Source organism: Mollisia scopiformis, assembly GCF_001500285.1.
Source record: "Mollisia scopiformis unplaced genomic scaffold LY89scaffold_38, whole genome shotgun sequence".
NCBI classification, from domain to species: Eukaryota; Fungi; Ascomycota; class Leotiomycetes; order Helotiales; family Mollisiaceae; genus Mollisia; species Mollisia scopiformis.
The window spans coordinates 47,638-73,265 of NW_017263618.1; the positions used below are offsets into that span (position 1 = coordinate 47,638).

The 25,628-nt window shown below is 48.2% G+C and overlaps 13 protein-coding genes across 13 annotated transcripts; 7 read left to right on the forward strand and 6 right to left on the reverse strand.

Moving 5' to 3' along the window:
* The first annotated feature begins 136 nt into the window (after positions 1 to 136).
* LY89DRAFT_367734 (mitochondrial carrier) lies at positions 137 to 1,815 on the forward strand. Its single transcript, XM_018207033.1, has 6 exons — positions 137 to 419; positions 484 to 531; positions 587 to 835; positions 926 to 1,135; positions 1,195 to 1,444; positions 1,502 to 1,815. Exons 1-6 carry the CDS (start codon positions 353 to 355, stop codon positions 1,653 to 1,655), a joined length of 978 nt encoding a protein of 325 aa, XP_018061437.1. The 5' UTR covers positions 137 to 352; the 3' UTR covers positions 1,656 to 1,815.
* Positions 1,674 to 3,162, reverse strand: LY89DRAFT_789883 (actin depolymerizing protein). Its single transcript, XM_018223307.1, has 3 exons — positions 2,998 to 3,162; positions 2,359 to 2,945; positions 1,674 to 2,301 (listed from the first exon to the last, which is right to left on the reverse strand). The coding sequence occupies exons 1-3, from the start codon at positions 3,014 to 3,016 to the stop codon at positions 1,918 to 1,920; spliced, it is 990 nt and encodes a 329-aa protein (XP_018061438.1). The 5' UTR covers positions 3,017 to 3,162; the 3' UTR covers positions 1,674 to 1,917.
* A 13-nt stretch (positions 3,163 to 3,175) lies between these two features.
* Positions 3,176 to 4,152, forward strand: LY89DRAFT_691891 (uncharacterized protein). Its single transcript, XM_018216427.1, has 3 exons — positions 3,176 to 3,273; positions 3,530 to 3,672; positions 3,730 to 4,152. The coding sequence occupies exons 1-3, from the start codon at positions 3,237 to 3,239 to the stop codon at positions 3,901 to 3,903; spliced, it is 354 nt and encodes a 117-aa protein (XP_018061439.1). The 5' UTR covers positions 3,176 to 3,236; the 3' UTR covers positions 3,904 to 4,152.
* On the reverse strand, positions 4,043 to 6,374 carry LY89DRAFT_725931 (pseudouridine synthase). The gene is made up of 3 exons (XM_018219016.1): positions 6,122 to 6,374; positions 4,503 to 6,074; positions 4,043 to 4,457 (listed from the first exon to the last, which is right to left on the reverse strand). Exons 1-3 carry the CDS (start codon positions 6,340 to 6,342, stop codon positions 4,301 to 4,303), a joined length of 1,950 nt encoding a protein of 649 aa, XP_018061440.1. The 5' UTR covers positions 6,343 to 6,374; the 3' UTR covers positions 4,043 to 4,300.
* Positions 6,375 to 6,533: 159 nt separating this feature from the next.
* Positions 6,534 to 8,496, forward strand: LY89DRAFT_691894 (uncharacterized protein). The gene is made up of 3 exons (XM_018216428.1): positions 6,534 to 6,940; positions 6,996 to 7,091; positions 7,145 to 8,496. Exons 1-3 carry the CDS (start codon positions 6,846 to 6,848, stop codon positions 8,283 to 8,285), a joined length of 1,332 nt encoding a protein of 443 aa, XP_018061441.1. The 5' UTR covers positions 6,534 to 6,845; the 3' UTR covers positions 8,286 to 8,496.
* Positions 8,497 to 9,196: 700 nt separating this feature from the next.
* LY89DRAFT_602043 (Nucleotidyltransferase) lies at positions 9,197 to 10,849 on the forward strand (the record flags this gene model as incomplete). Its single annotated transcript, XM_018210226.1, has 1 exon — positions 9,197 to 10,849. One exon carries the CDS (start codon positions 9,197 to 9,199, stop codon positions 10,847 to 10,849), a length of 1,653 nt encoding a protein of 550 aa, XP_018061442.1.
* A 136-nt stretch (positions 10,850 to 10,985) lies between these two features.
* LY89DRAFT_367763 (uncharacterized protein) lies at positions 10,986 to 12,620 on the reverse strand. Its single transcript, XM_018207034.1, has 3 exons — positions 12,136 to 12,620; positions 11,780 to 12,087; positions 10,986 to 11,728 (listed from the first exon to the last, which is right to left on the reverse strand). The coding sequence occupies exons 1-3, from the start codon at positions 12,491 to 12,493 to the stop codon at positions 11,123 to 11,125; spliced, it is 1,272 nt and encodes a 423-aa protein (XP_018061443.1). The 5' UTR covers positions 12,494 to 12,620; the 3' UTR covers positions 10,986 to 11,122.
* A 137-nt stretch (positions 12,621 to 12,757) lies between these two features.
* On the reverse strand, positions 12,758 to 13,747 carry LY89DRAFT_540969 (uncharacterized protein; the record flags this gene model as incomplete). Its single annotated transcript, XM_018208173.1, has 1 exon — positions 12,758 to 13,747. A coding segment is annotated over one exon (990 nt), but the record flags the coding sequence as incomplete, so codon positions are not given.
* Positions 13,748 to 14,011: 264 nt separating this feature from the next.
* LY89DRAFT_712188 (uncharacterized protein) lies at positions 14,012 to 15,276 on the forward strand (the record flags this gene model as incomplete). Its single annotated transcript, XM_018217958.1, has 2 exons — positions 14,012 to 14,038; positions 14,295 to 15,276. The coding sequence occupies 2 exons, from the start codon at positions 14,012 to 14,014 to the stop codon at positions 15,189 to 15,191; spliced, it is 924 nt and encodes a 307-aa protein (XP_018061445.1). The 3' UTR covers positions 15,192 to 15,276.
* A 467-nt stretch (positions 15,277 to 15,743) lies between these two features.
* Positions 15,744 to 16,502, forward strand: LY89DRAFT_367817 (uncharacterized protein). The gene has a single exon (XM_018207035.1). The coding sequence runs from the start codon at positions 15,856 to 15,858 to the stop codon at positions 16,312 to 16,314; it is 459 nt and encodes a 152-aa protein (XP_018061446.1). The 5' UTR covers positions 15,744 to 15,855; the 3' UTR covers positions 16,315 to 16,502.
* A 188-nt stretch (positions 16,503 to 16,690) lies between these two features.
* On the forward strand, positions 16,691 to 18,322 carry LY89DRAFT_743093 (Pkinase-domain-containing protein; the record flags this gene model as incomplete). The annotated part of the gene is made up of 4 exons (XM_018220919.1): positions 16,691 to 17,515; positions 17,568 to 17,821; positions 17,870 to 18,244; positions 18,295 to 18,322. The coding sequence occupies 4 exons, from the start codon at positions 16,691 to 16,693 to the stop codon at positions 18,320 to 18,322; spliced, it is 1,482 nt and encodes a 493-aa protein (XP_018061447.1).
* A 1,304-nt stretch (positions 18,323 to 19,626) lies between these two features.
* Positions 19,627 to 20,700, reverse strand: LY89DRAFT_368255 (uncharacterized protein). Its single transcript, XM_018207038.1, has 2 exons — positions 20,177 to 20,700; positions 19,627 to 20,119 (listed from the first exon to the last, which is right to left on the reverse strand). The coding sequence occupies exons 1-2, from the start codon at positions 20,222 to 20,224 to the stop codon at positions 19,694 to 19,696; spliced, it is 474 nt and encodes a 157-aa protein (XP_018061448.1). The 5' UTR covers positions 20,225 to 20,700; the 3' UTR covers positions 19,627 to 19,693.
* Positions 20,701 to 22,763: 2,063 nt separating this feature from the next.
* On the reverse strand, positions 22,764 to 25,624 carry LY89DRAFT_368173 (SIN1-domain-containing protein). Its single transcript, XM_018207037.1, has 3 exons — positions 25,477 to 25,624; positions 23,135 to 25,421; positions 22,764 to 23,089 (listed from the first exon to the last, which is right to left on the reverse strand). The coding sequence occupies exons 1-3, from the start codon at positions 25,497 to 25,499 to the stop codon at positions 22,970 to 22,972; spliced, it is 2,430 nt and encodes an 809-aa protein (XP_018061449.1). The 5' UTR covers positions 25,500 to 25,624; the 3' UTR covers positions 22,764 to 22,969.
* Positions 25,625 to 25,628: the final 4 nt, after the last annotated feature.

Genomic DNA, 25,628 nt, shown 5'->3' on the forward strand with positions numbered 1-25,628 from the left:
AGCAAGTATCCGACCCCACACAAAGCCATTCCAATCCTGGGACCCCTTTCTAGCTCCCTTGTCTGCATGAGGTCAAGGTCGAAAATGACTCTGGTCCTGGAGCCGCGGATCAGATGTGCTCTGGGAAAAGTATTAACTGTCGCCGAGCTGCAACTTTTTTCTCACATTGTCATTTCTCTCACACTTTTCTGTTCATTACCTATTTCCAATCGCCCAGAACTAAAAGTTTCCTGTTTCTCTTCATTTATGGTATAGAATCAACGGTCATACTGGTGGCAGGGAGAAGGTCCTTTGACCCGAGGTGAAAACACTACAAGCCGTGAGCGCAACACAAAACACACGAGCTGTCAAAATGTCTGCAAAAAATGTGTCGGGGCCGAATGGCAAGAAGCCAGCTTCTGCCGCTACAAATTTAATAGGTATGCGTTCTGTTTCTCCCAATTGTGAGTTTTGTCACAAGCACATGCTAATTTGGGCATCTAGCTGGAGGAGCAGCAGGAATGATGGAAGCTCTCGTGTGCCATCCACTTGGTAAGTAAAATATGTTGCTATTTGTATACTTCCAATTCTCACAACTTCCCTTTAGATACCATTAAAGTGCGAATGCAACTTTCTCGTCGAGCCCGCGCGCCAGGCGCAAAGAAGCGCGGCTTCTTGACCACCGGTGCAGAGATTGTGAAGAGGGAAACGCCCTTAGGTCTATACAAAGGGCTAGGAGCTGTAGTGACTGGTATAGTACCGAAGATGGCTATACGGTTTACAAGTTTCGAAGCATACAAGAAATTATTGGCGGACAAAGAGACTGGCGCAGTCAGTGGGCAGGCAACGTTTCTAGGTCAGTAGTTATACTTATCCAGTCGACGCTCCAAGCCTGCCTTTTCCGAGAAGATCGTATAGAGGAACCCCGTGCTGATACAAAAAATAGCTGGTCTTGCGGCTGGTGTGACAGAAGCAGTAGCTGTTGTTACTCCAATGGAAGTCATTAAAATCCGATTGCAGGCTCAACACCACAGCATGGCGGATCCACTGGATATACCAAAATACAGAAACGCTGCTCATGCTCTCTATACTGTTTTGAAGGAAGAAGGGCCGGGAGCTTTGTATCGAGGTGTCTCTTTGACCGCACTAAGGCAAGGTATGTCTACTTTTGTGACCGAACTTCTGGTTCAAACGTTGACAGAAATACCTTTCTAGGCTCCAACCAAGCAGTGAACTTTACTGCATACACAGAATTCAAGGAGCTCTTACAGAAGTGGCAACCGCAATATGCAGACTCGCCTATCCCATCTTATCAGACGACTCTGATCGGCCTGGTTTCAGGAGCCATGGGTCCACTATCCAACGCGCCTATTGATACGATCAAGACGAGATTACAGAAAACGCCTGGGCAACCTGGAGAGACAGCTTTGAGTCGAATCACAGCAATTGCGAAAGACATGTTTCGGTAAGTATCTTCAATGACAATGAAAAGCGTACAGTCGCTTACAAACAATGTATATAGACGCGAAGGATTCCACGCCTTCTACAAAGGCATCACACCACGCATTATGCGTGTAGCTCCAGGTCAGGCTGTAACATTCACCGTGTACGAGTACCTGAAAGAGAAGTTGGAAAATAGCACCGTGCCTATTGTTGGTGGAAAGTACGAAGAATAATGGAGAACAACGAGAGAAGAGAAAAGTCAACATGTGGATGGCCCTACCTCTTATTTGTCGATCTAGATTCAATAACTAGACATATCGGTACAGCAAGTTGTGCATGGCGTTGGATATTTGGATGGTCTTGCCATTCCATTCAATGGAATTGAGATTTTGGTTTCTGTGGAAATAGCATAGTCCAGCATAGCGCCCTACAATGAAAGCTTCGCACTCTGTTTATCTTTTTGCACTTGTAAATTCATGAATCGATTTTCATCAATTATTTTCGCCCTGGTCTCTTTGGCCTCTCAAACGCCTTCTTGACCTCCACCTTCGGATGCAGGTCGCTTTCGATGCTCTCTTCAGAGACATCCTCGGGAGAACTGGCTTCGATTTTCTTGTCAATGGTAAGACCTGCTTCTGCCTCTGCGATTTGTACTGCCGAGCGGGACGAAGCTGCATACAGCATACGCTCCTTGATTTTCGAGCCAGAAGGGCATGTGTATATAAAGAGAATAGGGGAGGAAGAAGTCCCATTGTAAGTGTGCTCGTAGCGGTAAAAGGAGTATCGAGGTTCGGTAGCTGAGATGGTCGAAGACAGAGACGAGATTTGTGTCGAGGTACTGGAGGCTAGCTCCATAGTTTCTGTTGCAATGTTTATTTTCTTGACACATATCAGTAATCCATTGCCTGAGTATTGCTATTTTGAAGGCAGACTCACTATTTGCACCAGATTGTCTCCCCCAGCAGCAAGACTTTTCAGTGCCAGTAAAGCATCATCACTGACGGGCATACTAACTCCCGAGCTGACATGACTCTTTCTCTCGTTCATACCTCTCCCTTCTTCGGCTTCCTTCCTTTTCACCTCTCCCAAACTCTGTTCCTCTTCAGTAAGAGGTGCTTCGAGCGTTACGTGCTTGTCGTGCTTCTCAAAGCCTTGAGTGGTCAACTCCTCCTTGGTCGTTGCAAATATAGTTTCCCGAAACCTCTCGATCCCCAGCTCTCTGACTAGTGTAAGACGTGTCGATGCAAAGAGCATCTTCTGTCGCACTGGGGCCGAGTCGGGAACATATGTGATTGCGACGAATGGCGCATTCTCGGTGCTAGCATAACGCCGCAGGATGATGTAAAGAGCTACATTTGGTTGCAGATGTGGCGCGAGGAGCGAAAGATCATCGGAGAACGAAGATGTAGCAGGGCTGAGGACAGTCAAGGGCGTGAGTGATTCTTTCGTGATGGTGCAGAGGAGACCTCGTTGGTCTTCGGAAGACACGAGAGACTGGAAAGCCGTCTGAAGCTCCTGGGAAGCTGGAATTATCTTGTTAGTTGCCTTAGATATCACAGACAATGAAATACATACCTGATATTCCTGACTGCATGTTGTAGGATTTTTATATTGTTCTGACAGTATGAATTCACGTCCTGGAACAAATGTGTGTCTTCTGCGACGATGTTCCTGAGGTGACGAGGCGGGGCAATTGCGTGGCAGGGATCGACGTGGAGCACCAGGAGGAGCTTCGAAGATTTGATGTGGAGCGACTTTGTGCGTCGACGACGACGTCCCTTTTGCACAAACACACATTATATAGACGAGGAGTCATGGAGGGCGCTCAGCAGACCACATCCGGTCTTATAGGTAAGATATAACTCTATTCACTTTTAATCTCGTCGAGCGCAATATTTGTTTCCAGCGACAAACACCGCCCAAGGACAAAAGAGTTGGTCTCCAAAACACAACCAAAGCAAAATCGCCATGACCCGAATCAGAGATTCTCCCTCTCCTCGACGAGTTATTGTCCCCTTGCAAGAACCTGTCAAGCTGTCTGCTGGGAATGGCATCATCAATCCTCTTGCATCACCGCGAAGACCACCACCCGCTAACCATCTTAAAGATCGCGAGAATGCGACAATTGCAGAACTTCTTACTCGATTTTTAAATCTTGTAAAGCTTGCTGCATCGCCGGTTGAAGAGGGTGCCACGAAGGAGGTTGCTGCTGCACAGGCTTTTGAAATGGAGTGTGAGAGTTCTGCTTTGGTATGATTCTAGATGCCGAACCTCAATACACATCTGACATTGTGCTTGTTCGAATAGGTTCGAGCTTCAGAAGACCTCCTCCAATTGACACGCGAGCTGAAGGAATTGTGGCTTTTTGGGCCCTTGAGAGGCATCAAGGAGGGAGAGGGCGAAGGGAAAATGGACGAAGACTCGATCAAGGTTGGAGAAATGGTCGAGGCTCTTTTGAAAAAGACATCTGGAACGGCATAATGGATACCTTGATTTGAGCAAATTCTTTACTGAATACTAGGCGCTGGGAAAGAATAACAGGCGTTGGGTGTCACGGGAAGCTTAGATACCAGGCGTCATGCCACAATTAGATTATGATGGTCACAGAACAATGGGACATGAAATGCTTTGGATTACTTAATTATCTGAACCTAGTTGGTTTATCGTATGGCGATGAGTGCTGATAGAGCTCGACACAACAAGAAGCTACTGGTCACACTACCATGCCTTTGGGGGAAAGGCTGTACCTATGTATCTGTGGAAGAGAACGCAACGCGACCTTCCAGATGCTAACCTTGATGCTCCGATAGGAAGCGCCAAAGGTGCGTCCTCGTGTTATGGACAGTTTGCTACCTATGCCAAAGAAGGAATCGAACGATTAGCCTTCCTCCCCATTGACATCGGCCTCGTCATCGCTCAGATTTTCAACTCTAGAAGCAGCCTTGCTTTGCTTCGCAGCAGAAATACCAGAAGCAGTGATCCACAAGAAGTAATCTGTTCGGAAGTGATCGATATGATGGAAGAAAGCATGAAACCTGTCATTGTAAGCTAAATATGGGCATTAATCTTGCATAACTCACTGGTGATCTTTTTCTTCCTCTCTGAAAAGCCGATCATAAATTTCCCTTTGCTTGAACTCGTTCATTTCCTTCTCATATTTGTCAAAGTCGATCTTCTCTCTCATGAATTCTTTGAGAGCCTTTTGGTTATAAGAGTCGAATACAGGCCGTTCTAACAAAAGACCCAAGCTCGGAGCTTTAGGAATACTGATGTTGGCTGGACCATATGTCTCCTGGATCAGATCCTTTGACGCGCCACATCGCACCACCAAAGCTGCCATAGCCACCATTTTGCGGATCTGGTGCATCATAAAAGACTGACCATGTACTTTCAAGGACAACCACTCCGTGTCGTTGATAATGACAGGCTCAGAGGCCACTTTGAAAGAACGAATTACTCGTTTGGCGGATGGATCCGAAAAGGTCTTCTGGATAGTGTAATTGTGGAAATTGCGGGTTCCAATGTAACAGTCCAGAGTTTCTTGAACTCTTTGCTTCCGGTTTGGTGAGACGCGATATGCCTTTTTTGCAATGATATACGCTGCTTTGACCTCTTTGATAGCTGCCTCGAGAGGTGTGAGAACTGATTTCGATTCCTCGATATTTTCGCTCTTGACGTTTGTTGATTCACCATTGCTTTCCTTCTTGATGTCGACCAGATTCGCAGATCCTTCAATCTTGCTTTTAAGGCCATCGTCTTCCGTCTTGATGTCAACATCACCTCCAGTCTTGGTGTCGGTCTGACCATCAACTGTTTCGTTCTTGATCTCAGTTGTCCCTTCATCCCTTTCGCTCTCCAATTTGTCCGATTGCTCGACCCCCTCACTTTTTACATCTGCTGCCTCCTCCTTCTTGGGCACGAGATTTTCTTCCTCTGAGGAATGAATTGAGGTCATGACAGCTTCTCGAAGCTCAGGATCCAACTTTTCTAAGATTGGATTGACATATTTCTCCTCTGTTTCTTTCCAAAATGAGGCAACATCTTCCTGCAAAGACTGATATGTCTCAAATACACCTTCTTTTTCGGCAGATTCGACCAGTTTCTTGCCTAGAAAGCTCTGTGGATGTGGTGGTAGGAAAGAATAGGTAGGAATCAGGTATTCGTACCATCGAGAATCGCAAGTCTGGTAACAACTGAAAGCGCCATTGGTTCGTTCGATTCCCCATACCCGAATCTGCGGCGGCAAATGCTCATTAATGATCTGAACAATATTCGGGTCTTCAACAATAAGTTTGAGAGAGATAACATTCCCAGCAGCATGTACGCCCTTGTCGGTACGTGCACATCGTACAAGTGAGGATTTCTTCGGGTCATCGGCATTGGCTTTGGATATAGCTCCTGCTGCCACGAAAGCCTTGAATAAATCTCCCTCAATCGTCCTTTCTGAAGCGTTGATCTGCATACCCTTGTAGCCAGTACCGGCATAGCCAATCATTACTGCGACTTTGCGCTTGGGTTTTCGAGATTCGGCTTCAATCTCTTCTTTGGAGAATGGGCTTGCAGTCTCTCCGGCAATCGCGCCATCTTCTAACTTTCGGCGCTTTGCTTCTTGCTGGTCATCGTTCCTCTGCCTCCTGTCTACACGAGTAGAACTCGATTAGTTAGTTAAGCAAGGCATGATAGTATGTCATTAACGTACTCCCATTCCTTTCGACCCACTTCTCTTTTCTTGTTGCGACCACCTTGATCTTTTGATCCAAATCCACGACCTCTGCCTCTGTCCCCTCGTCCTCGCCCACGACTGCCCCGATTCCTGCCTTCACCGCGGCCCCTCGAATCAGTCGGTGAGGAATGTTGGGTCTTTGGCGCACTGTCACCTGAACCGGCCGCTTGCTGAGCTGCAGGAGGGTTGTCGGCCATTTCAGTCGTTTGAAAGCTTTCATAGCCTTCAATTGAAAACAGAAAGGAATTTTGACAGCCTCGAGAAATGCCCACTTCGAAGGCTGACTTTTTGAGCCGCTAGTCCCTAAGTAGACTAGACGGTCTCCACTAATCTGCAGCCTCGTCAACTTCAAAGGCAGCGACCGCATCGCAGCCTTCGACCTTTGACAATACCATCTTCCTTCCCACAATTGTATTTTATTAGGGACTTCGAAAAACCAACTCTACGTTCTTCAACTTCCTGTCATTTACAGCTCTGGCAGTGTTGATGCCTAACGTGAATAATGGGCATCTTTGACTCCCATTAAGCTCACCTTCATTGTTCTTTGGCCTTCTTTGAAGTCCTTCCTCTCTTTCCACGGCGACTTCTCGAACACCCCGCAATCTTTTCAGCTGGAGCTCAGGACCAAATATTCGCTCCTCGATCTCTTCACAACTCCGAACCCTTCAACCCGGCCCGTATTTCTGATCAGGTAGCGGTGATGGAGTTGGCGCAAAGTCTCGTGCGCTCCTGCGTTCGGTCCTTCTACGAGACGAAGCATATTCTGGTCATTGACGCACTCATCCTTCATTCGGCGTATGTCTAAGGGCGAGCCCCGGGGACCAAAACAACGTGCTAACGTGGGCATTAGTCTGCGAGATGACGATATGGCATACTTGATGGGCATGAACACAAAGGAGTTGCACAAGCTGTGCGGGCGATTGAAAGAGGATCGCTTTCTTGCAGTGTATGTCCGGCGTTACATGCGGGATTCTTGATGCTAATGCATGGTGTGGATAGTCACACTCGTGCTGAAGTCAAAGAGGGACAGCAACGTCCGATGAATCGAACCTACTACTTCATCGATTATCGTGCAACCATCGATGCAATCAAATGGCGAGTTTATTTGATGAACAAGAAAGTGCAAGGAAATACAGTTCCCGAAGCCGAGCGCAAGGAGTGGTTCTGTTCCAGATGCAAGTCGGAATGGACACAGATTGAGGTTCTCGACAAATGGTTACCTGAAAGTGGCTTTCTTTGCCATAAGTGCGGCAACGTGCTCATACACGATGTGGAAAACAATCGTGGTGGCCATGAACAGTCTACCAAGTATCATGCTCAGTTCAGGTTCATCACGGATATGTTGCCAAAACTCGACGAAGTCATTGTCCCCGAGAACAATTTCGATCGTGCCTTCGCTTCACAGTTGAAAGTCATTCGAGATGAGACGAACCCGGCCAACGAAACAGCACCTGTCGATGCGGCAGCAGCGAAACCCACCGCTGTTCGTGGTATGGCAAATGTTGGACCAACCTCGATCTCAGTTACTCTTACAGCATCAGAGGGTCCTACAGAAGCGGACATTGCGGCTGAACAAGCTCGAAAGGAAAAGATCGCTTCGCAAAATGCCATGCCAGTCCATTTCTCTCACAGTACAATCACTGGAGAGCAGGTCAAGTTCGCTCAGTCATCACATCAACCTTCTCAATCCCTGGAGCACGACAAGAAGAGTGTTGGCGCGGATACTCCTTTGATGAATGGGGATGGTGCTGAAATTGATGATTATTTTGCAAGACTGAAAGCCGAGCAACAGAAGGAGGCTGAGCGTGAGAAAGATGAGGAGTATGAGACAGATGACGAGGAAGATGAAGAGGACTTCGAGGATGTAGTTCCCACCGGAACAGGATCGGGCATTGGAACTCCAGCCAGTTCAGCGGGAGATTCTAAGCCTAATCTTGTCTCACTGGCGAATGGTCTACCAGGAGTCTTGAAGAAGGGTGGTAGTGCATCAGCCAGTGGGACGAGCACTGGGGCAACGAGTCCGGTAACAGGACCTGGGACACCAAACGATGAGGGGAGACCTACGAAGAGGGTTCGGATCGAGGAGCCAGTGCCAAAGGAGGAAGAGAGCGAGGAGGATATGGAGTTTGAGGATGTCTAAAACGACATTGGTCTTTCTCCATAATTGCATTGCTTTTAGCGTGGCGGGTGCATTTGATGTCGGCGTTTAGGAAAAGTGCCTTCACCGGTGGAGAGTGGGGAATGATATCTTGGCGTTGCTTTGCGAATATTTGAAGACATTGTCAGCTCAACTAGACTGCTGGCAATGCATGGTGTAAAATGTACAAAATGAGTCTATGAATGAATGTCACTGCATATTGTGATGTTATTGTCGCATGTCTGAGCCATTCTAGTACCTATTAAATCCACCACTTTAGCGGGGTAAGATTACGCTACGTGCCTAATACTTTTAGACTCCCTACTACAGGAGGACATGAATACTACACATCCACGTGTCTAAGAGCTTGAAGAAATGTTTCACTTCTTCGATAATATGCACAGCATCGAAAACGCTTTGGTGGGTTGCACCTGCAGCCTACTTCCATGACATCAGTAAAGATATTTGGCTACTCCGCCACTTTCATATTGCGACCACGCGCAAAGTTGGAACCACCATGGCGTTGAAGTTCCCAGCAATATACCTTCTCAAAACCGAAATTGAAAGGGACCCACAAGAGCTTCATCGCCTCGAAAAAGAGATAAATGTGGTTGTATGTTTTAGATTCCGGAGATAATCCAAGTGTTTTGGCAGTCGGCCAGCCAACCCTTCTTCGATCGGCCCCTGCTCCCTTCGCCGCCTCAAGAAACTCTATGCTGACTTGCCAATAGTGGAATCCAAAGGAGGCGAAACTCTTTCTCGGGGAGATAAATACGCCAAAGCGCGCCATACTTGAACTTCGCAAGATAGGCTTGGATACGGAGGATGTCACCACGCAAAGCAAAAGACATCTTGATGGTGGCGATGTCCAGAGCTCGCCATCAACCAACTCCAGCAAGCGGCGCAAGGTAGAAATGACTGTGGGTGGTGGAAAAGAGGTAATTGCAATCGATTCTGGCTCGGAAACAGAATCAGATCACGATCTATTGCCGGCAACAACGACGCCACGGGAGAGCAGTCTTCCGCTCCATAGCAAAGACAGGCCACCAGGACTTGCAAACTCAAGCCTACAGGATCTCGGAACCAATAATGTTGTCTCGGTTCTGAAACTTTCTTGGTACAAAGACTCCCTCAATTCAGGCGGACTCCTTCCCTATGACAACTATCTAGTGTACCAAGGCAAGATAACCTCAGGGCTCAAACACCAGCCAGGTAAAGTTACAGTACGTCCGAAAGGAATTCAAATTCTTACTCGAGCCAAGGAGGATGCACCGCCACCTAATGCTAAAAGAAGTCATGGCAGGCATACCTCTCGAGCATCCCGAGCTCATTATAGCCAATTGTCAAGCCAGCCAGCGCTGCTTCACGAAACGACTGTGGAACACGAGGGAACTGATATGCTCCCTATCCCAGATTTTCTCCATACAATCTACTCTTGTCAGCGTCCTACTCCTCTTCATTGTCCCAACGAGGCCTTCCTCGCTCAACTGAGGATCATCAAGCAGGCACGAAAACTCGAGCACGAGGAGATGAGGTCCCGTGCCTACTCTGGTGGTATTGCAACTATTGCCTCTTATCCTCACACTCTGATGTCTGCACGAGAAGTCTACAGATTGCCGAATTGTGGGGGCAAGATAGCTACTTTGTGGCGAGAATGGCATGAGACTGGGCACATCGCTGAAGTAGACCGTATTGAATCAGATCCGCGGATGCAGGCGCTCAACATCTTCTATGGCATACACGATGTCGGAGATTCAGGGGCCAAGAAATTCTATGAGAGGGGTTGGAGAGACCTTGATGATGTGATTGAGTTCGGCTGGGACAATGTACTTACCAGGAATCAACAAATCGGAGTGAAATATTACGACGAATTCCAGCTCAGGATCTCAAGGACAGAAGTGGAGAGCACGGCCAACATAATTCTGGACTATGCAAATAGGATACGAGACGGCTTTCAAATGGTAATATGTGGAGGGTATCGGCGAGGGAAGTCGGATTGTGGCGACGTCGACGTGGTCTTGACCCATCCCGACGAAGAAGCTACGTCTATGTTTCTACAAACACTGCTGGAAAACTTAGAAGAAGATTCGTACATTACTCACCGGTTGACAGTATCGACGAGGAATAGTGACCGAGGACAATCTCCAGTCAGTTGGAAAGGCAAGCGGAAAGCTGGCTCCGGCTTTGACACACTCGACCATGCATTTGTCGTCTGGCAAAATACTCAGTGGCCGTCCCAGGTTGAAGATTTGAAGAAGGATCCGAATTTCAAGAATCCCAATCCCCACCGACGAGTCGATATCATTGTCACTCCATGGAAGACGGCTGGTTGCGCTATCATCGGATGGTCAGGCGGAACGATGTTCGAGAGGGATTTGAGGAAATACTGCAATGACAAGCTAAATCTGAAATTTGATAGCAGTGGTGTCAGGAAGAGGGAAGGTTATGATGAGGGAGCTTGGGTTGATTTGGAAGCCGGGGACGGTGACTTGTTGGTTAAGGAGAAAAGAGTATTTTCTGGATTGGGGTTGGAGTGGAGAGACCCTACCGAAAGATGCACCGATTGAGGAAGTTTGCTCGGAAAGCACTACCCGATCTTGGTAGAGCATGTTTTTTCAATGTGTTTTACAATTTCATAATACTTAGTCTTGGTAGGACCCTGACCGTTATGCATCTTACACTTTCAGAACATCCATTGCCTTCTCAAAATCTCCGTACAAGTTCCGACACTTCCAGAACATCCATCATATATCTCCACAAAGTCCGTACAATTGCCATACACTTCCAGAACATCCATCATATATCTTCACAAAGTCCAGCAAACAGAGAGACATCTGAATCTAGTAGTCCTCACCCTCGGCCAGCAGTAGCATTTGAACCAAGACACCTTTGCCGTCATTCTCGGGAAAGATCTTCAAAGCATTCGTGAAGCTCGAACGATTACCAGCTACGACTTCGAGAACGCCATCTTTGTCAGGTAGGTAGATGTACAACTTTGTGACATTCATTTGCCAGGTCGCACCGCAAACATTGAAAAGTCCGTCAATCGAGTGGACATTAGAAAGGTCGACTGAGCGGAAGACGTTCCTAATCTTTCGACGAACCAGAAAGACGAGATGGTCATGATGGGGCGGCAAAAGTGGAAGCGGTGGAGCGACAGAAACCCTGGCTGGTGTGGATAATCCCGAAAGGCTTTCGATCCGTCTATGCGTTCCAACACTCTGGCTCGGTGTTCCAACACTTTGGCTAGGCGTTCCAATACTTCGGTTAGGTGTTTCACTACGGCGGCTAGGTGATCCGACACTGCGGTTACCAATTGAATAGGCTCCGTTAGGTTCCTTCTTCGTCTTGCGTCGCTTCAGAGGGGTCTTGGTATCTTCGGCCTCGTCCTTGACTTTCCGGCTGGCCTTCTCATCTCTCAATTTTGTACAGCGGCGACAGTGCCACTATAAAACGTTAGCCTCACTTCCCATTCATCGTAAATGTTAATAACATACATGTTCATGATCCTCGGGAGTACGGGCAATGGCGTAGCAACGCTGATGGAAGTGACAACGACATTGGTGGCATTTGAACAGAGCATTATCGGCCATGTTAGACTGAGGGCTGCCGCAGACAAAACAATCCTCAGTGTCGAATGATTTGAAGAAATTGGCTTCCTCTAGATCCAAGGCATTTGGTAGTCCATTGCTCTTCAGGCATTCGAACAATAGCGCCATGTTCACTCGGATTGTCTGCTCATCTTCTAGTTCTGACCAAATCAACCTGGTGGACTGTCCATCGATAACCACTAAGCTGTTCTCCCCTAATTTTCAGTAAGCCAAAGGTCATCCAAGCAAAACGGAGCACTTACAGCCAGCATCGTGAGGAAGGATCGGTGGAAAGAATATAGTTCCTCCTTTACAAGCTTCCAAGAACGTATTGACAACTTCGATGAATGCACTACTGAATACTAAGCTTGGGCGACCATCTGGTCTGACGTCTCGAGGGGCAATTCGACCACGGGCATTCAGATATGTCTTGGTGTAACCAGTGAATTGACGAATTGCTTGGACGACGTCCTTGTGTAGTTGGGAGTTCTCGACGATACCAAGGTTGAACATACAATCACCCATAGAGATTGGGCGTTTCGCAAGTTCAGTACGATTGTTGATACCAGCTTGGGAAAGGACTCCACGCTTGGCGCGCGTCGGTGTACTGTGTTGGGACATACCTTCGGACGCGTATGAGGTTGTCGGGGTGGTTTGAAGACAAAGTTGGGATGAAAGGTTGTGCGTGTTCCGTGTTTGGAAGGAACTGGACCTACGCGTCTTCCGCAGTATGCTTGACCAGACAACAATTGGGAAGGGAAGGCGCTCTCAAGCTGACGTGAATGTGACGTGGACTTGACGTGAACTTGATGAATTTCCACAAAGAGTTGGAGTTGAAGTTGGAGGGGTTTTTTATGTTGTGACTTGATTAGCGTGCTACTCGCCTCGCTTTTTGGCCTCCTCTGCTTCTCGCTTCCTAGCCAGATACCTCTCTTTGGCACTCATGATATCACCTTCTGTCTTTCTACTCTTCGAGGCTCGCTCGATCTTCTCTCTCTCTTCCTCCTCCTGCTCCAACGCCCTCTTAGTTGCTTGTTCTAATTGTGCCTCCATCATTCTCGATTGCCGTTCTCTCATTGCCTGCTTGCTACCTCCTGCACCAACAAAGCCTGAACCTCTGCTTCTGTCTGCAACCGAAGCACCTCCACGCGACGCGTTCGCAGCCACCGAGTTCTTAGGCTTTGGGACGATGTTCAGACCTCCTTTTAGTAGTTGCCGCTTGTCCACGACTTGACCTTCGTCGTTGACAGCGATGCCAGCTCCAGTCTTTTCGTTAATCTCACGTGCCAGATCAGCCTCCGTCTTCTCTTTTTCTTGCTCCTCTTCCTCGACTGGACCCTGTTGGAGTCTGTCTTCCGCGGCTCTGACAACTTCTGCATGCTTCTGTTCTCCTTTCTCGAGCATACTCTTGTAGAAGCTAGTCATGCCAGTTCCTTTGTTTTTCTTTGCCTCTGCCTCTTCCCTGATCTTCTCCTCTTCCTCTAGGCGACGATTCTCTTCTTGCTGCTTTTTGTATGCTGACGTGACAAACTTCTCCTTGTCGGCATACTCATCTCCTTCTGCTTCTCTTTCTCTTGCCAGCTTCTTCTCTTCGGCTATAGTGGCATCACGCTTTCGTACGGCCGCTGCAGCCAGCAGGTTGCTCATATACTTGGGCTTCCTCTCTTTGTCTTCTTGGGTGATCTTCTTTTGTGGTTTCAAAGAATCGTAGACTGCATCATAATCATAGATATTCGCATCCAGTTCCTCTGCAGTCTCTGCATGCTTCTTTGAAGTGAATGCCGAAGAAAGGTCGCCATACATGCTGACAGGGGCTTTCTTGGGATTTGCCTTGAGTGGTGGTTTGGCACCTTTTGAGAGTCCCGAGGAAGCATTCTTTGCTGACTTTGGGGCTGTTGTTTCTTCGAATATGCTACCAATTTCGCCAATTTCTTCAACGCCAACGTTCCGGTTGTTCTCCCCATCTGAATCGTCCTCGGCATCAAAGATTGCTATCCGCTTGCCGGGCTGAGGCCTATTACCTTGAGGTTTCTTGGTGAGGTTGAGACCGTAAGTCAAGCCTGCTCCGGACATCTTGACTGAGCAAATTTCGTGATGAAAGTATGGAATGGTATAGTTTTGTCTTCATGAACGTCAAATATGACGGGGCTGCAAGCGGCCGCTAGTGTGAGGGAGCGATAAGAATTTCTTATCCGCCCAGGTTCCTTCCAACTTGACCGTAAATTCATCAACAAACTCCGGCGATGAGTATTCGACAGATCGGCCTCTTCTTGACTGAGGTAGATGCAGAACAGAATCTAAGCGGTCGGTTTCAACTAGCATGGAGTCAAACGATAACGGAGACCGGGACAGCGCAAGCGCAGATCATAACACGAGAGATGCAGAGCGCGAGCGATCCGAACCCGTGAAGTCGAGATTCAAGTTCAAGTCGAAAAGAAAGTCGAGTCGGCGTGACAGGTCTCGAAGCCCAGTAGAGGAAAGTCATCGCGACAAGGAAAGAGAACGCCATAAACACCGATCAAAGCGGCGGAGACACTCTCCTCAACCAGAATTAGACGACCCCTCATTATACGACGACACTCATCTTCCTAATGCCTCTTCCGGTCAATACTTGGATCCAGATGCAGCCTTCAGAGAAAGTCTGTTCGACGCGATGGCGGACGACGAAGGAGCACAATTTTGGGAGGGCGTTTACGGCCAACCAATACATACGTACCCTGACGTGAAGCAGGGTCCTGACGGAGAACTGGAGCGCATGACAGACGAAGAGTATACGGCCTTCGTACGCGCGAAGATGTACGAGAAGACTCATCAGCATCTGATTGAGGAGAAAGCTCGTCGAGACGGTGCTAAGAAGGAAAGGGAGCGAGCAGCCAAGGAAGGGGCCAAAGAAGCACGAGAAGCAGATAGGTTTAGAAGGAAGGTCGAGGAAAGCCTGCGGAGAGGTGAGGAGAGGAAAGCTAATAAGGCTTGGGCGGAGAAATGGAATGCTTATATTGAGAAATGGGAGAGACTTGAGAAAGGAGTCTTAGGAAGTGTTGCTCTTGCATCTATACCTTGGCCTGTCGAGAGTGGCAAGCGGAAGGATATCGGATCCAAGGAGATTGAACGCTTCTTCTTGTATGGACCAACTGCTGGACAACCTACTGAAGCACAGCTCAGTAAAGTCTTGAAAGCAGAAAGAGTACGATGGCATCCTGATAAGATCCAGCAGAAATTGGGAGGTCAAAGTGTCAGCGAGGAGGTGATGCAAGCAGTAACCGCTGTTTTCCAAGCTATTGATACCCTCTGGGGGGAGATGAGAGACAGCAAGAAGTGATTCATTTGAGACATGACATGGCATAACAACGGCGTTCATAGATAGGTAGATACCCAAAAGTGTGCAGCACGAACAATTCAATAGGAAGATTGTGACAGATTTCATGGCCAAGTCCCTCGGTATAAAATCACACACAGGTAAGTGATTGGTGTGAGAGAAGTTTTCGCCAGGCCCAGACGCAGCAGCGGGGGCCGCGGCGAGTGTAGCCCCCAGGGTGTCCTACCTGCAGCAGTTCGCAGACCAAGTGGTACAAATTTTCTACCTACCTACCTAAGTAGGCATCGGGATGTTTTTGACACTGTTACTGAGCACGTGGTACCTCGGAGCATTAAATCAAGATGGAAGGATTCGATGTCAAGTCTGTCCTTCGAAGAAAGTAGTACAAAGTTATCATCAAAGGGAACATGTAGAGATCGCGCACCTGGAAGTATACAGTCATTCAGAGCTGCATCGTCCTTGCAAACCATGAGAAAGAGGCCATGTACTTAACCTTTAGGCTCCCCACCAGACTTGCTCCTCTGTGTTCTTTACCACTTTTTATATGTATAGGTAGGTATCTTAGATAGCATGGACTTTGTCTTCTTTATGCCACGATCCATAGCAGACCGAAATAGATCGTCACTGGCCGGGTATCCAGATCCGTGATGATCAGATTATCAATGACATGGAATCCATTATGTGGGTGCACCTCTTAAATCTCAAATTCGTTATCAACATGCATCTTAAGTATACCTGCCTGCATCCGAACAGTAAGCTGGTGATGAACTTGGGACAAGGATCAAAAAGACCCATGCGCCTCTTCTCCTCGCCTTTCCCATCTCCCTTTTCATCCTCCTCCTCCTCCTCAAGGGCCGGTCAAGGCACCTTTTGTACCTCTGCGCCCAGAGTCATTATCATCGATGAGTGTATTTGCTTTTTTGGCATCCCAAGAAATGCTCGTCGTCAACTTGTCCTGTTGGTGACGGCACAACACGACGCTAGACCCCTCTCGGGGTGTCCGTTCAATCGCTGCTGTAACCCCTCCATTCTGCGCTCATCCTCTCTTCCCGCAACCTTCTCCTCGTTCACCTCCAACCTGAACCTCCTTCTCCCTCCACTCTACGGCCGACGGGCACTCAATTGATTCACTAATATCGCATCAATTGACAATCCATTGGCAGACCTCCAGATTGCTTCTTTTTGCGACCGCTGTAGTTGTCTGCAGTCCGCCTGCGCCAATTGCGACACTAAGACGACGACTGCACCAAGCCGCATTCCTTCTCGGTCGCTGTTGCTTGTCAGATTTGCACCAGCCAGCAAATTGACCGAGTTAGAGAGAGACATTCCAGAACGTCGAAAGAGCTTCTCTCGTGTCAAACCTTCCGCACAAGCCTCCTAATTCAAAGATCTCCCTCATCCGCCGCAGGTATACGCTCGACTTCTACCCTCCCAGCCTTGATACCGGGCTTCTTGCTGGCCAGTCGACCCTGCCTCGACACAGCACTTTGCCATTGCTTCATATGCCGACATTAGGCTTTCTCAAGAAGAAACGGACGAAGGAGTCGCCGGGTCAAAAAGATCTTGCCTCTCCTACTTCAACTTCTAGTCAAGCTACAAGTCCGGTGACCCCAACATCTTCCAGAGGCTTTGAGAATTCCATAACCACAGTCTCCACGCATTCTACCACACATTCTACCACACCACAAACTCAAAGCACTTCCCAGCCTTCTGCTTCTGCTCAGCAAGAAGCTCCCACCGCTGTGGGTGAGCAACAGCCAATGACGACGCAAGGGGTTAGTTACCAGCAGCAGGCTTATGCTCCGAGCCAGTATCAGGATATAAAATCTGCAACTAACGCGGATCACCAGAATCTACCTACTATCAACAACCTCATCAATCCACCTCAAACCGACGGCGCTACCCAATCGAAGGCAGATCAGACACCATCCGACGCCTCGAATGGTCAAGCCCGACAACCTGAATCACAACAGCTGAAGCCTGCTCAGGCAATGCCTCAAATCACCCAAGTCAGACAAACCAAGGGCAAATACTCATTGGGAGACTTCGAAATTCTGCGGACATTAGGCACGGGCAGCTTCGGAAGAGTACACCTTGTGCAGTCGAAGCACAACTCTCGATTCTATGCGGTCAAGGTTCTGAAGAAGGCGCAGGTGGTCAAGATGAAGCAAGTTGAGCACACAAATGATGAGAGGCGGATGCTGCAAGAAGTCAAGCACCCATTCCTCATCACGCTCTGGGGCACGTTTCAAGACTCCAAGAACTTATACATGGTGATGGATTTCGTAGAAGGAGGAGAGCTCTTCTCGCTCCTGCGGAAGTCGCAAGTAAGTCTCCCATTTACATACAGTGTGGAATCGTACTGACACAAATGTATAGAGGTTTCCTAACCCGGTAGCCAAGTTCTATGCTGCTGAAGTGACCTTGGCGCTGGAATATCTCCATGGCAAGGATATCATATACAGAGATCTAAAGCCCGAAAACTTGTTACTCGATCGCCATGGTCACCTCAAGATCACAGACTTCGGATTCGCAAAAAAGGTCCCAGATATCACTTGGACTTTGTGCGGGACACCAGATTATTTAGCCCCCGAAGTCGTCTCGAGTAAAGGATACAATAAATCGGTGGACTGGTAAGTTTTCCCAACTTTCAGGTTAAGCAGCAATTGATTTTTGTTCAGGTGGTCTCTTGGGATCCTGATTTTCGAAATGCTTTGCGGATTCACACCTTTCTGGGACGGTGGTTCGCCTATGAAGATTTACGAGAATATCCTCAAAGGACGAGTCAAATATCCGCCTTATATCCATCCAGATGCGCAAGACCTCCTCCAGCGTCTCATCACAGCGGATCTCACCAAGCGATTGGGCAATACACATGGAGGCGCCGAGGGCGTTAAAAATCATCAATGGTTCGCTGAAGTCACTTGGGACCGGCTGGCTAAGAAGGACATCGATGCTCCCTATGTGCCACCAGTCAAAGCTGGTGTTGGCGATGCAAGCCAATTTGACAAGTACCCAGAAGAAACGGAGTCTTATGGGCAACACGGTCATGATGAGTATGTTTTCAAGCCTAACAGTGGGAGAGTTTACTAACTGAAGTGTACAGGTACGCGAAGCTCTTCCATGACTTCTAAGCTCCTAAATCTCTGGCTCCTTATACCTTGTCAATACAACACTCTCTTTTACTCTCTTGCGGATCGCACAACGCTGGACATATACTCAGAAACGGTCACCTTATCATGTTTATTGAAAGTCAATGGTGGCGGTGAAAAATGAACGGCGGTGCGAAGGACGGCGGTGGTGTTGTCTTGGGACGAATTGTAGGGGTTTGGGTAGGATGGGCGTCATTATAGTTTACCTGATATATTTTGGAAGAAGAATGATTAGGCTTCGAAGCCTGATAATGATTCAGGACGTTCTTGGACGCCATTCTGGTCGGGTATTGAAATATCACCTAGGCCAACAAGTCCCACACTAATGGAATCATTGAGACGGACATCCATTCTCTGTGTGTTGACGAATGTCTGAGTGATTCCCTACTAATAGTGATTATCGGCACAGTAATAAATACGCTTCTTTCAAACGTATGGGCATTCAAACGAAGGGACTTGACGCCATGATTCTCATAAGGTCTTCATCGCGGATTACTACCATAAACAAATGTCGAGTTCACAATTTAGACAGTAGGAAAAAGGGGTTGCTAACCGAGAGCACAGAACGAGCCCCTGACTCTTTTCAGATCTTCGACTAGATAATTGTTCATCAACTCAACGAATAGGTCCTAAATGAATGGCAACCCGCGATGTATCCCATCCAAGTGGTTGATGTGTGTCTTTATGTGTGACATCTGGCGATTGATGCCATGTTATTACTCATATAATCGTTTTCCTAGATATCACTCCTTGCAGATATGCTCTGATCAGTAATTTTAGGAGAAGCGCTCAGCAACATCGTGCTTAACGCTAATGCAGATTTGAACTTTCTATGTGATTACAATTTTGCGTGTAGATGAGAAGGATAGCAGGTCAAGATTTCTCCGTTCAGTGGATGAGATTGTGCCTGTGAGGCGACCAATTGTTAGGTGTTTGGACGATTTGGGACTAGATGGTTTCAATTATGATTATGTCGAGTAACCAGATTGGGGTCGGCGTTAGTGATTATTCTCCCCTTGTTACTGGGGAGATGACAATCATTGGTGGGATATTGAAATTTCAGGTTAACATGAGGATCGGACAAGACAGGCGAATCGTGTCAAAGAGACCGAATATGATGTGATGAGCTTAGCCCTATGTAAACAGAATTGTTTCTTTTCAAGGCGTCCAAAAACAGGTTTACCAGAACATATCACGTAAATTCGTCAGCTTATGGTAGGACACCTCACACCGAGCGTTGAAGATCATGTAGTACCATGCAAGGCTAGAATTCCAAGAACCCCATGCAAATATTATTTACAACTTTCCAAACAATAACACATATCCCCATTTCCATAACTCAAGTGACCCTTATTACATGTTGGCAACGAGAGCAGCGCCACCGAAGAGAGCGCCGAGGCCAATAGCACCAGTGGGGTAGGCGGCAGCGTTGGAGGAAGAGGAGGAAGCAGCCGATGCCTTGGAAGAGGCAGCAGAGCTGACAGATGAAGCTTTGGAAGAGATTGAGGAGGAGAGAGACGACTCTCGGGATGAGATGGAGGAGCTCAAGGAAGATGCGAGGGACGAGGCGGATGAGCCGGTGGCAGTGATCGAGGTTGAACCTGCAGATGCAGCAGAGCTGATGGAAGAACCCACTGATGAGGCGGCGGAAGAGAGGGAAGATGCATCAGAGGTTGCTCCGGATGCGAGGGAAGATGCGACTGAGGATGCTGCTCCAGTCGCTGTAGACAAGGCACCGCTCAAGTCCGATGTGACAGTGGAAAGTGCGCCTCCTTGACCCTAGAATATTGTCAGTATTTCGGAACAGGCGGTCCAGGAAGATTTATATTAACATACAGCAACGGCAGTGGCAAGAGCCAAAACGACGATGTTCTTGAATTGCATTTTGATAGAGATTGAGGTTAAAGTTCTTGGAAAGAGAAGTCGAATTGGGATAGAGTAATACTGTCAGAAGCTGCGTTGGCGAGAGGGAAAAAACATAAGCAAGGAGATTCCAACTTATATATGCGTAGGCCACTGGTCTAAAGTTGGTCAACAGTCTAGAGACTTCTAGGCGTTGACTGCAGGCTATCGAGTAGTACTACGTCATAAGGTCTGTGAGTGGTCCTGCAATTGGATTGTTTCCGATTTAAGAGCTCGACGACCGATGGACGAGTGGAGTAGCAAAGACGAAGCTCCACAAGCCAGGATGCTCCAGGTATGGAGCCGCACCGCCCCGTCGACGCCACCCCGCCAACAAATCCTGGCAACAGAAAGGTTATGTTGTTGGTGTCTGGCCAATAATCACGCATCTCCGCACCAGAAGAGGAAGATCTTAGGGCATCAAATTTGTCAGACAGGGTATGTTGGGTGGCTTTGACTGGTGAGACGTCGTGTTCGGTGCCAGTTGTAGCTTCGATTCACAACCTCGCAAGTTGCACAACCGCTGAATTAGGACCAAAGCGTCGTAGTGCACTGAAGCCAAGCAGGTTCCGGGATTGCGAAACGAGCGATTTTCCGGAGTGCAGCAAGGATTTGTCCGGCGGGTGGTCCAGACCAGGAGTCAGCATGAGCAGTTGGTTGTATGCATTTAGGACAGACCGCATTGGCTTGTTGTTGTTGTTGTTGTTGTTGTCATTTCCGCACCCGGTTTTCGATCCAGCAAACGTCTTTCTAGAGCCAGAAAGACTGAAGTAGACCGAAAGCTAGTCGTTCACCGGCACGGCTGTGCAGAAGTAGAGCTAACACCAGCCACATCAAAAGCCGAGTAGATTTGCCCAGCCTACAGGACAATGGATATCTTTGGACGTCGTTCATTAGCCAAAAGTGAAATGTGGCGCTCACCATAATGACCACATGGATCGTCGCTAGGATTTTCCCCATACTGTGGCCGCATCCGTATTAGCGTGTGGCGTTACGTTGCGTTCTTCCTGTTGCACTCGCCTCGTGGTGGCACATCATCACATCATTCTCCATTCTTTGTCGTCATAACGTCTGCATAAAATAGTGCACAGAGATACTGCGAAGAAAGCTGTAACCGGGTCCCGCCGTATGCTCCCGCGCTTCTGTGCTGGCAAGGTGGTGTATATTGAGCTTAATAGTCAATGCTGACGGCCTTGGTCGTGTTTCGGGGTCAGAATTGACGAAGGATGTCCCTGTAAGCACCGCCTTCTGCTCCTCTTTTGGCTCTGGCCGTGGCTGGGATGGTCTAGCACGAGGAGGCCAATCCGCAGGGAGCAAGTGTGGAAAAGGATGATGTTGGCAGGCCAAAAAAAATAGCGAATTATAGAACTCAATTCTAGAAAATTCATAACGTCCACCAATCGGTACTTAATCTAAGAGATCCTTGCGGTTGGATCAAGAATACAGCCTCATGAGCAATCAGGACTGGAGCGATGGAAGCATGCAAGCTAATGTAAGGCTGTTTGTTGCGAGGACTTGTCATTTAAGGCTGGTGCTATTGTTGGTCAGCACGACCCAGGCAATACAACAGAGTCGGCACCACTCGAAGTCTGGTAGGCTTGGGCGGTATGTGTCTTTTGTAAGCTTGATATCCTCCTCATGGCACAACCTGCTCCTTTCCTCTATCAGTGGCCCCCCTTCCTTCGTGCTTCTGCGATTGGTGACCTGATAGATAGATCGATCGAGGCCTCTATTCCAGTTCACAGAATCTTGCGTGGCGATGCTTTGTTCTGAAGACTGGGGCTCTACTTCTTACCGGGAGCTTCCCTGATAGCCCTGTTGGAAGTTTTCCGCAAAGCTGTCCGGATAGGGCTGATAGCCTTGTGCAAATTTGTACCGTCCAGATAGGCAGTTGGCCAGAAGGTACGACTCTCAAAAGGCCTTAAAGGTAGTTCTCGACAAGCCGATACAATAAGCTCCCCTGGACCTCGAGATCCCTGTCTTAAGATTGACGGTGATGAAATCTGCCAGAGGATGCTTTCAATAACCAACAAGCACGAGTATACCCCAAAGGGAGTGTTTGCAAGTACACAGAGGCTGGCAAACAGGAAAAATGTCCCGACTCTGAGTATCACAAGGATATGAGCAAAACACAGCTGATGATTCGGTTGTATCGATTGGGAGGTGTTCACATTCACGAAAGATGGAAGAGGCACGGCTTCTTATCAACGAAAGAGGAAGTGTCGGGCCAACAGGGGGAAAAGTCTGATTACGCTGCGTACATGCACTCAAGTGCACATGAGGCACGTTCTGAGTCGGCCTGCTTTCTTCTTTGAGCTCAATATCTATTGTGCCCCATGAAGAACGGGCTTCATGTAGCAGAATATCCGAGCTGTAACGCCCATGATTGGCTGTCCTATCTTTTCGACCCAAAGTTTCTTTTCTGGGCGAATAAAATAGCCACTATATATAGCCTTTCGACATAGTATAGCATGTTGTATTGTGTCCAGTATTGCAGATGTAGGACTGAGGCTATATCTCGGTTGGGCGAGGCTCAATCAAGATGAATTGCCTGGTGGGGCATGCCGGTCCGATGCAAATGATCTCTTGCTGAAGAGCCGCAGATGACGATAATCTGGGGGATGAACGCTGCAGGAATCAGGATTCATACCCAACCATAACGCTTGCCCCACTCGCATATTTTCAGGGACCACCGGGACAATCGACATCATAGCCCATTCGGTACTCTCAAACACTGTGGTAGGGTGAGATGCCTTTCTTGATCTCGAAGACGATCTCTGCAGCTTCATCGGCACTCTTTGCCTCAAAGTCGTAGCGTTTGGTCTCTGTAGTTTTGTATATCACAATCTATTCGCGTTAGTATCCACAAAAGACTAATAATTTTCAACGTACCTTGAAATTTGTTGGGTGTCTTCTCGTTACCTTACACCCAACTACTTTGCTGAAATGTACTGTTGTGGTTTTACCTTGTCCCTCAAACATTGTTTTCCCTGTAGATGCCGGCATGATGTGAAGATATTCGCCATCTATGGCAAGAACCCTCTCATTCAACCCGACAAATCTCATTGGTTGTTTTCGCCAGACCGTATACTTTCTATAATTAGCACTTCCAAGCTCATCTTGCTTGATCGATTCCTGCGCAAGCGGATGCGTTCCCATCATTGGTCCTTTTCTGATTTTCCTAGGGTCGGGTCGTTCCGTCATTAAAGGTATCTTGGGTGAGCTGCTGCTCGGCGAACCAGACATTGTCAGAGGGCCATCTGTAGCAAATCTTCGACGGTATAAATCAAGTTCTGTACAGTTGCCAATAGACTCGACAGTGCGGTCAAGAAGGACTACCGTACCAGAGCCAGTCAGCTTCAAAACGTGGTTGGCTTTGTCTAATTGCCTCTTTTTGCAAACGATGTCAAGCACATCAGCCAAGTATGTATCGGTCGTGACGTCCAAGGTAATCATTTGACCAGGAGCCGCGTCTGCAGAATGAATGTGAATGCGGAGGAACTTCTTGACTCCATTCCTGGCGTTGGCCGTAGTGTTTCCAATCGCCGGTGCGTCTGCTAGAGTTGAATTAAGCCGTAGAGCTGACATTGTTGTCAGAAGAGGATTCTGGCGGGGCTGTGCGGCGGCCAATGTAGACGAAGGTAAGGGCGTGATTTTGGGTGTCAGATCATCATCGGCTGCAGATGCGGCAGCTTCTTGTTTGAATTGTGGAGTGACTTTCTGATTTTGCTCGAATTGTTCTTCTGTGGCTTCTACAAGAGCAAATTCATCGTATGGCTTCGAATTTGATCTTGACCTGGCTGCACGATTGTTGGCTGTGGTGAATGCTGCGACAGGCTTCGTACGCTCCAATGCTGGAAAATCATAATCCACCTCCTCGTCCTCTACCATGCGAAGAGTCCATCGGTTTACATTGAGCTTTTCCGGTGGGATGACTGGTTCAAGCTTTTCTTCGGTATATCGCCACAGACTTAGTCCGATGAGATCAGCGACTGTGACTGCTCGGTCATTTGCCTCATTCTCATGTACGCTTCTCCGAATTAATACTTCAAAGGGCTTGGTAGTAGATGTTGCGAAAGGTGCCCATATTCGTAGATTCAGAGGATTCGATTCGCCTTGTCCTGACAGAGACGCAAATGATTCAAATGGCATTGCAGCCTTCGTTCGTTTAGCTTTGATAGCAGCAGAAAGGAGACTTTTAGGCTGTATTGTGCTGATAGGGCGAGGAGGGGGAAGTGCTTGAAGAACTGGAGGAGCCGGTTTTGACTTCTTCACGGGAGACCTTTGTAGATCTCGCGGTAAAGTTCCTACCACATGACTAGTAGGTGAGGTATTGATGGGTCCGTCCACTCCATCCAAAAGCGAGGCAGAGTCGATGCTCCCTGCGAAATCCGAATCCATGTCTGATCCAGAGCCATCAGAATCCTCTTCCTCTCCCTCAAGCAAATCACTTTGTTGCCGTTTGACTCCAACATTAGGATCCGAGGTATGGCGAAGAAGCGCTTTGCTCGCCTTTGCAGCGTTTCTAGTCGCCTCACGTTGTCTTTGGAAAGCAGATGCATCGAATTCATTCTCGGATGACATCTCGCTACTTGTGACCGTATCTCTTCTAGCTCGTTCCTTCACAGCTTCTAATGCAGATTGAGACCCTCTTCTTGTCTGTCCTCCCGGGGTTCGAGAGGGAGAAGTGACAGTAGACGATTGACGAAGGTTTGACCCGCGAATGGGGGAGGATCCGGAGCGATTCCGTATCGGCATCTTTGAGAACTTGATCTGCTGCGCTGCCCTCTGATCACCATCCTCGTCACTCTCGTCGCTCAGATCACTACTATCCTCCTCCTCCATCTGCTCCCTTCTTCGTCGCCGCTTGGTCGCAATGCCAGGGCCTACCGTGTCTCCTGCCCCTCCTCCAGTGACCAAGCCCCCCTCTTCAATCTCGTCCTCAAGGCCATTCTGTGCCAGACCAGCAGATCTAGGGGGGGCTTGAAAGTATTCCGACGCTATAGCAGTAGGGATTGGTGGAGAGTGGGTTCGTCTAATGTTCGCAGGATTCTGTCGCCAACCAGCAGCTTTGAATCCAGCGGTATTCAAGAAGCCATCATTTATGGTAATCAGACGCTCTCCAACACCATCCGAGATAGTATCCAGGTAGTTTATGCGCAGTTGGTAAGATACCAGACTGAGAGAGTTAGCAATCAGGACGAGTTGAAGATGGTGTCTCCAAAGCAGCTCACTCTTCAACTTGAAGGACCGACATCGTAAATACTCAGAGTGTACCAGACACCTTAGTATCCATGTGTGGTATGATTGTTGTTTGATGCGAGAGTTGGGAGCGACTGTGAAGTTTGGTCGACATACGGCCCAAACGTCAACTTTCAGCCTTGCG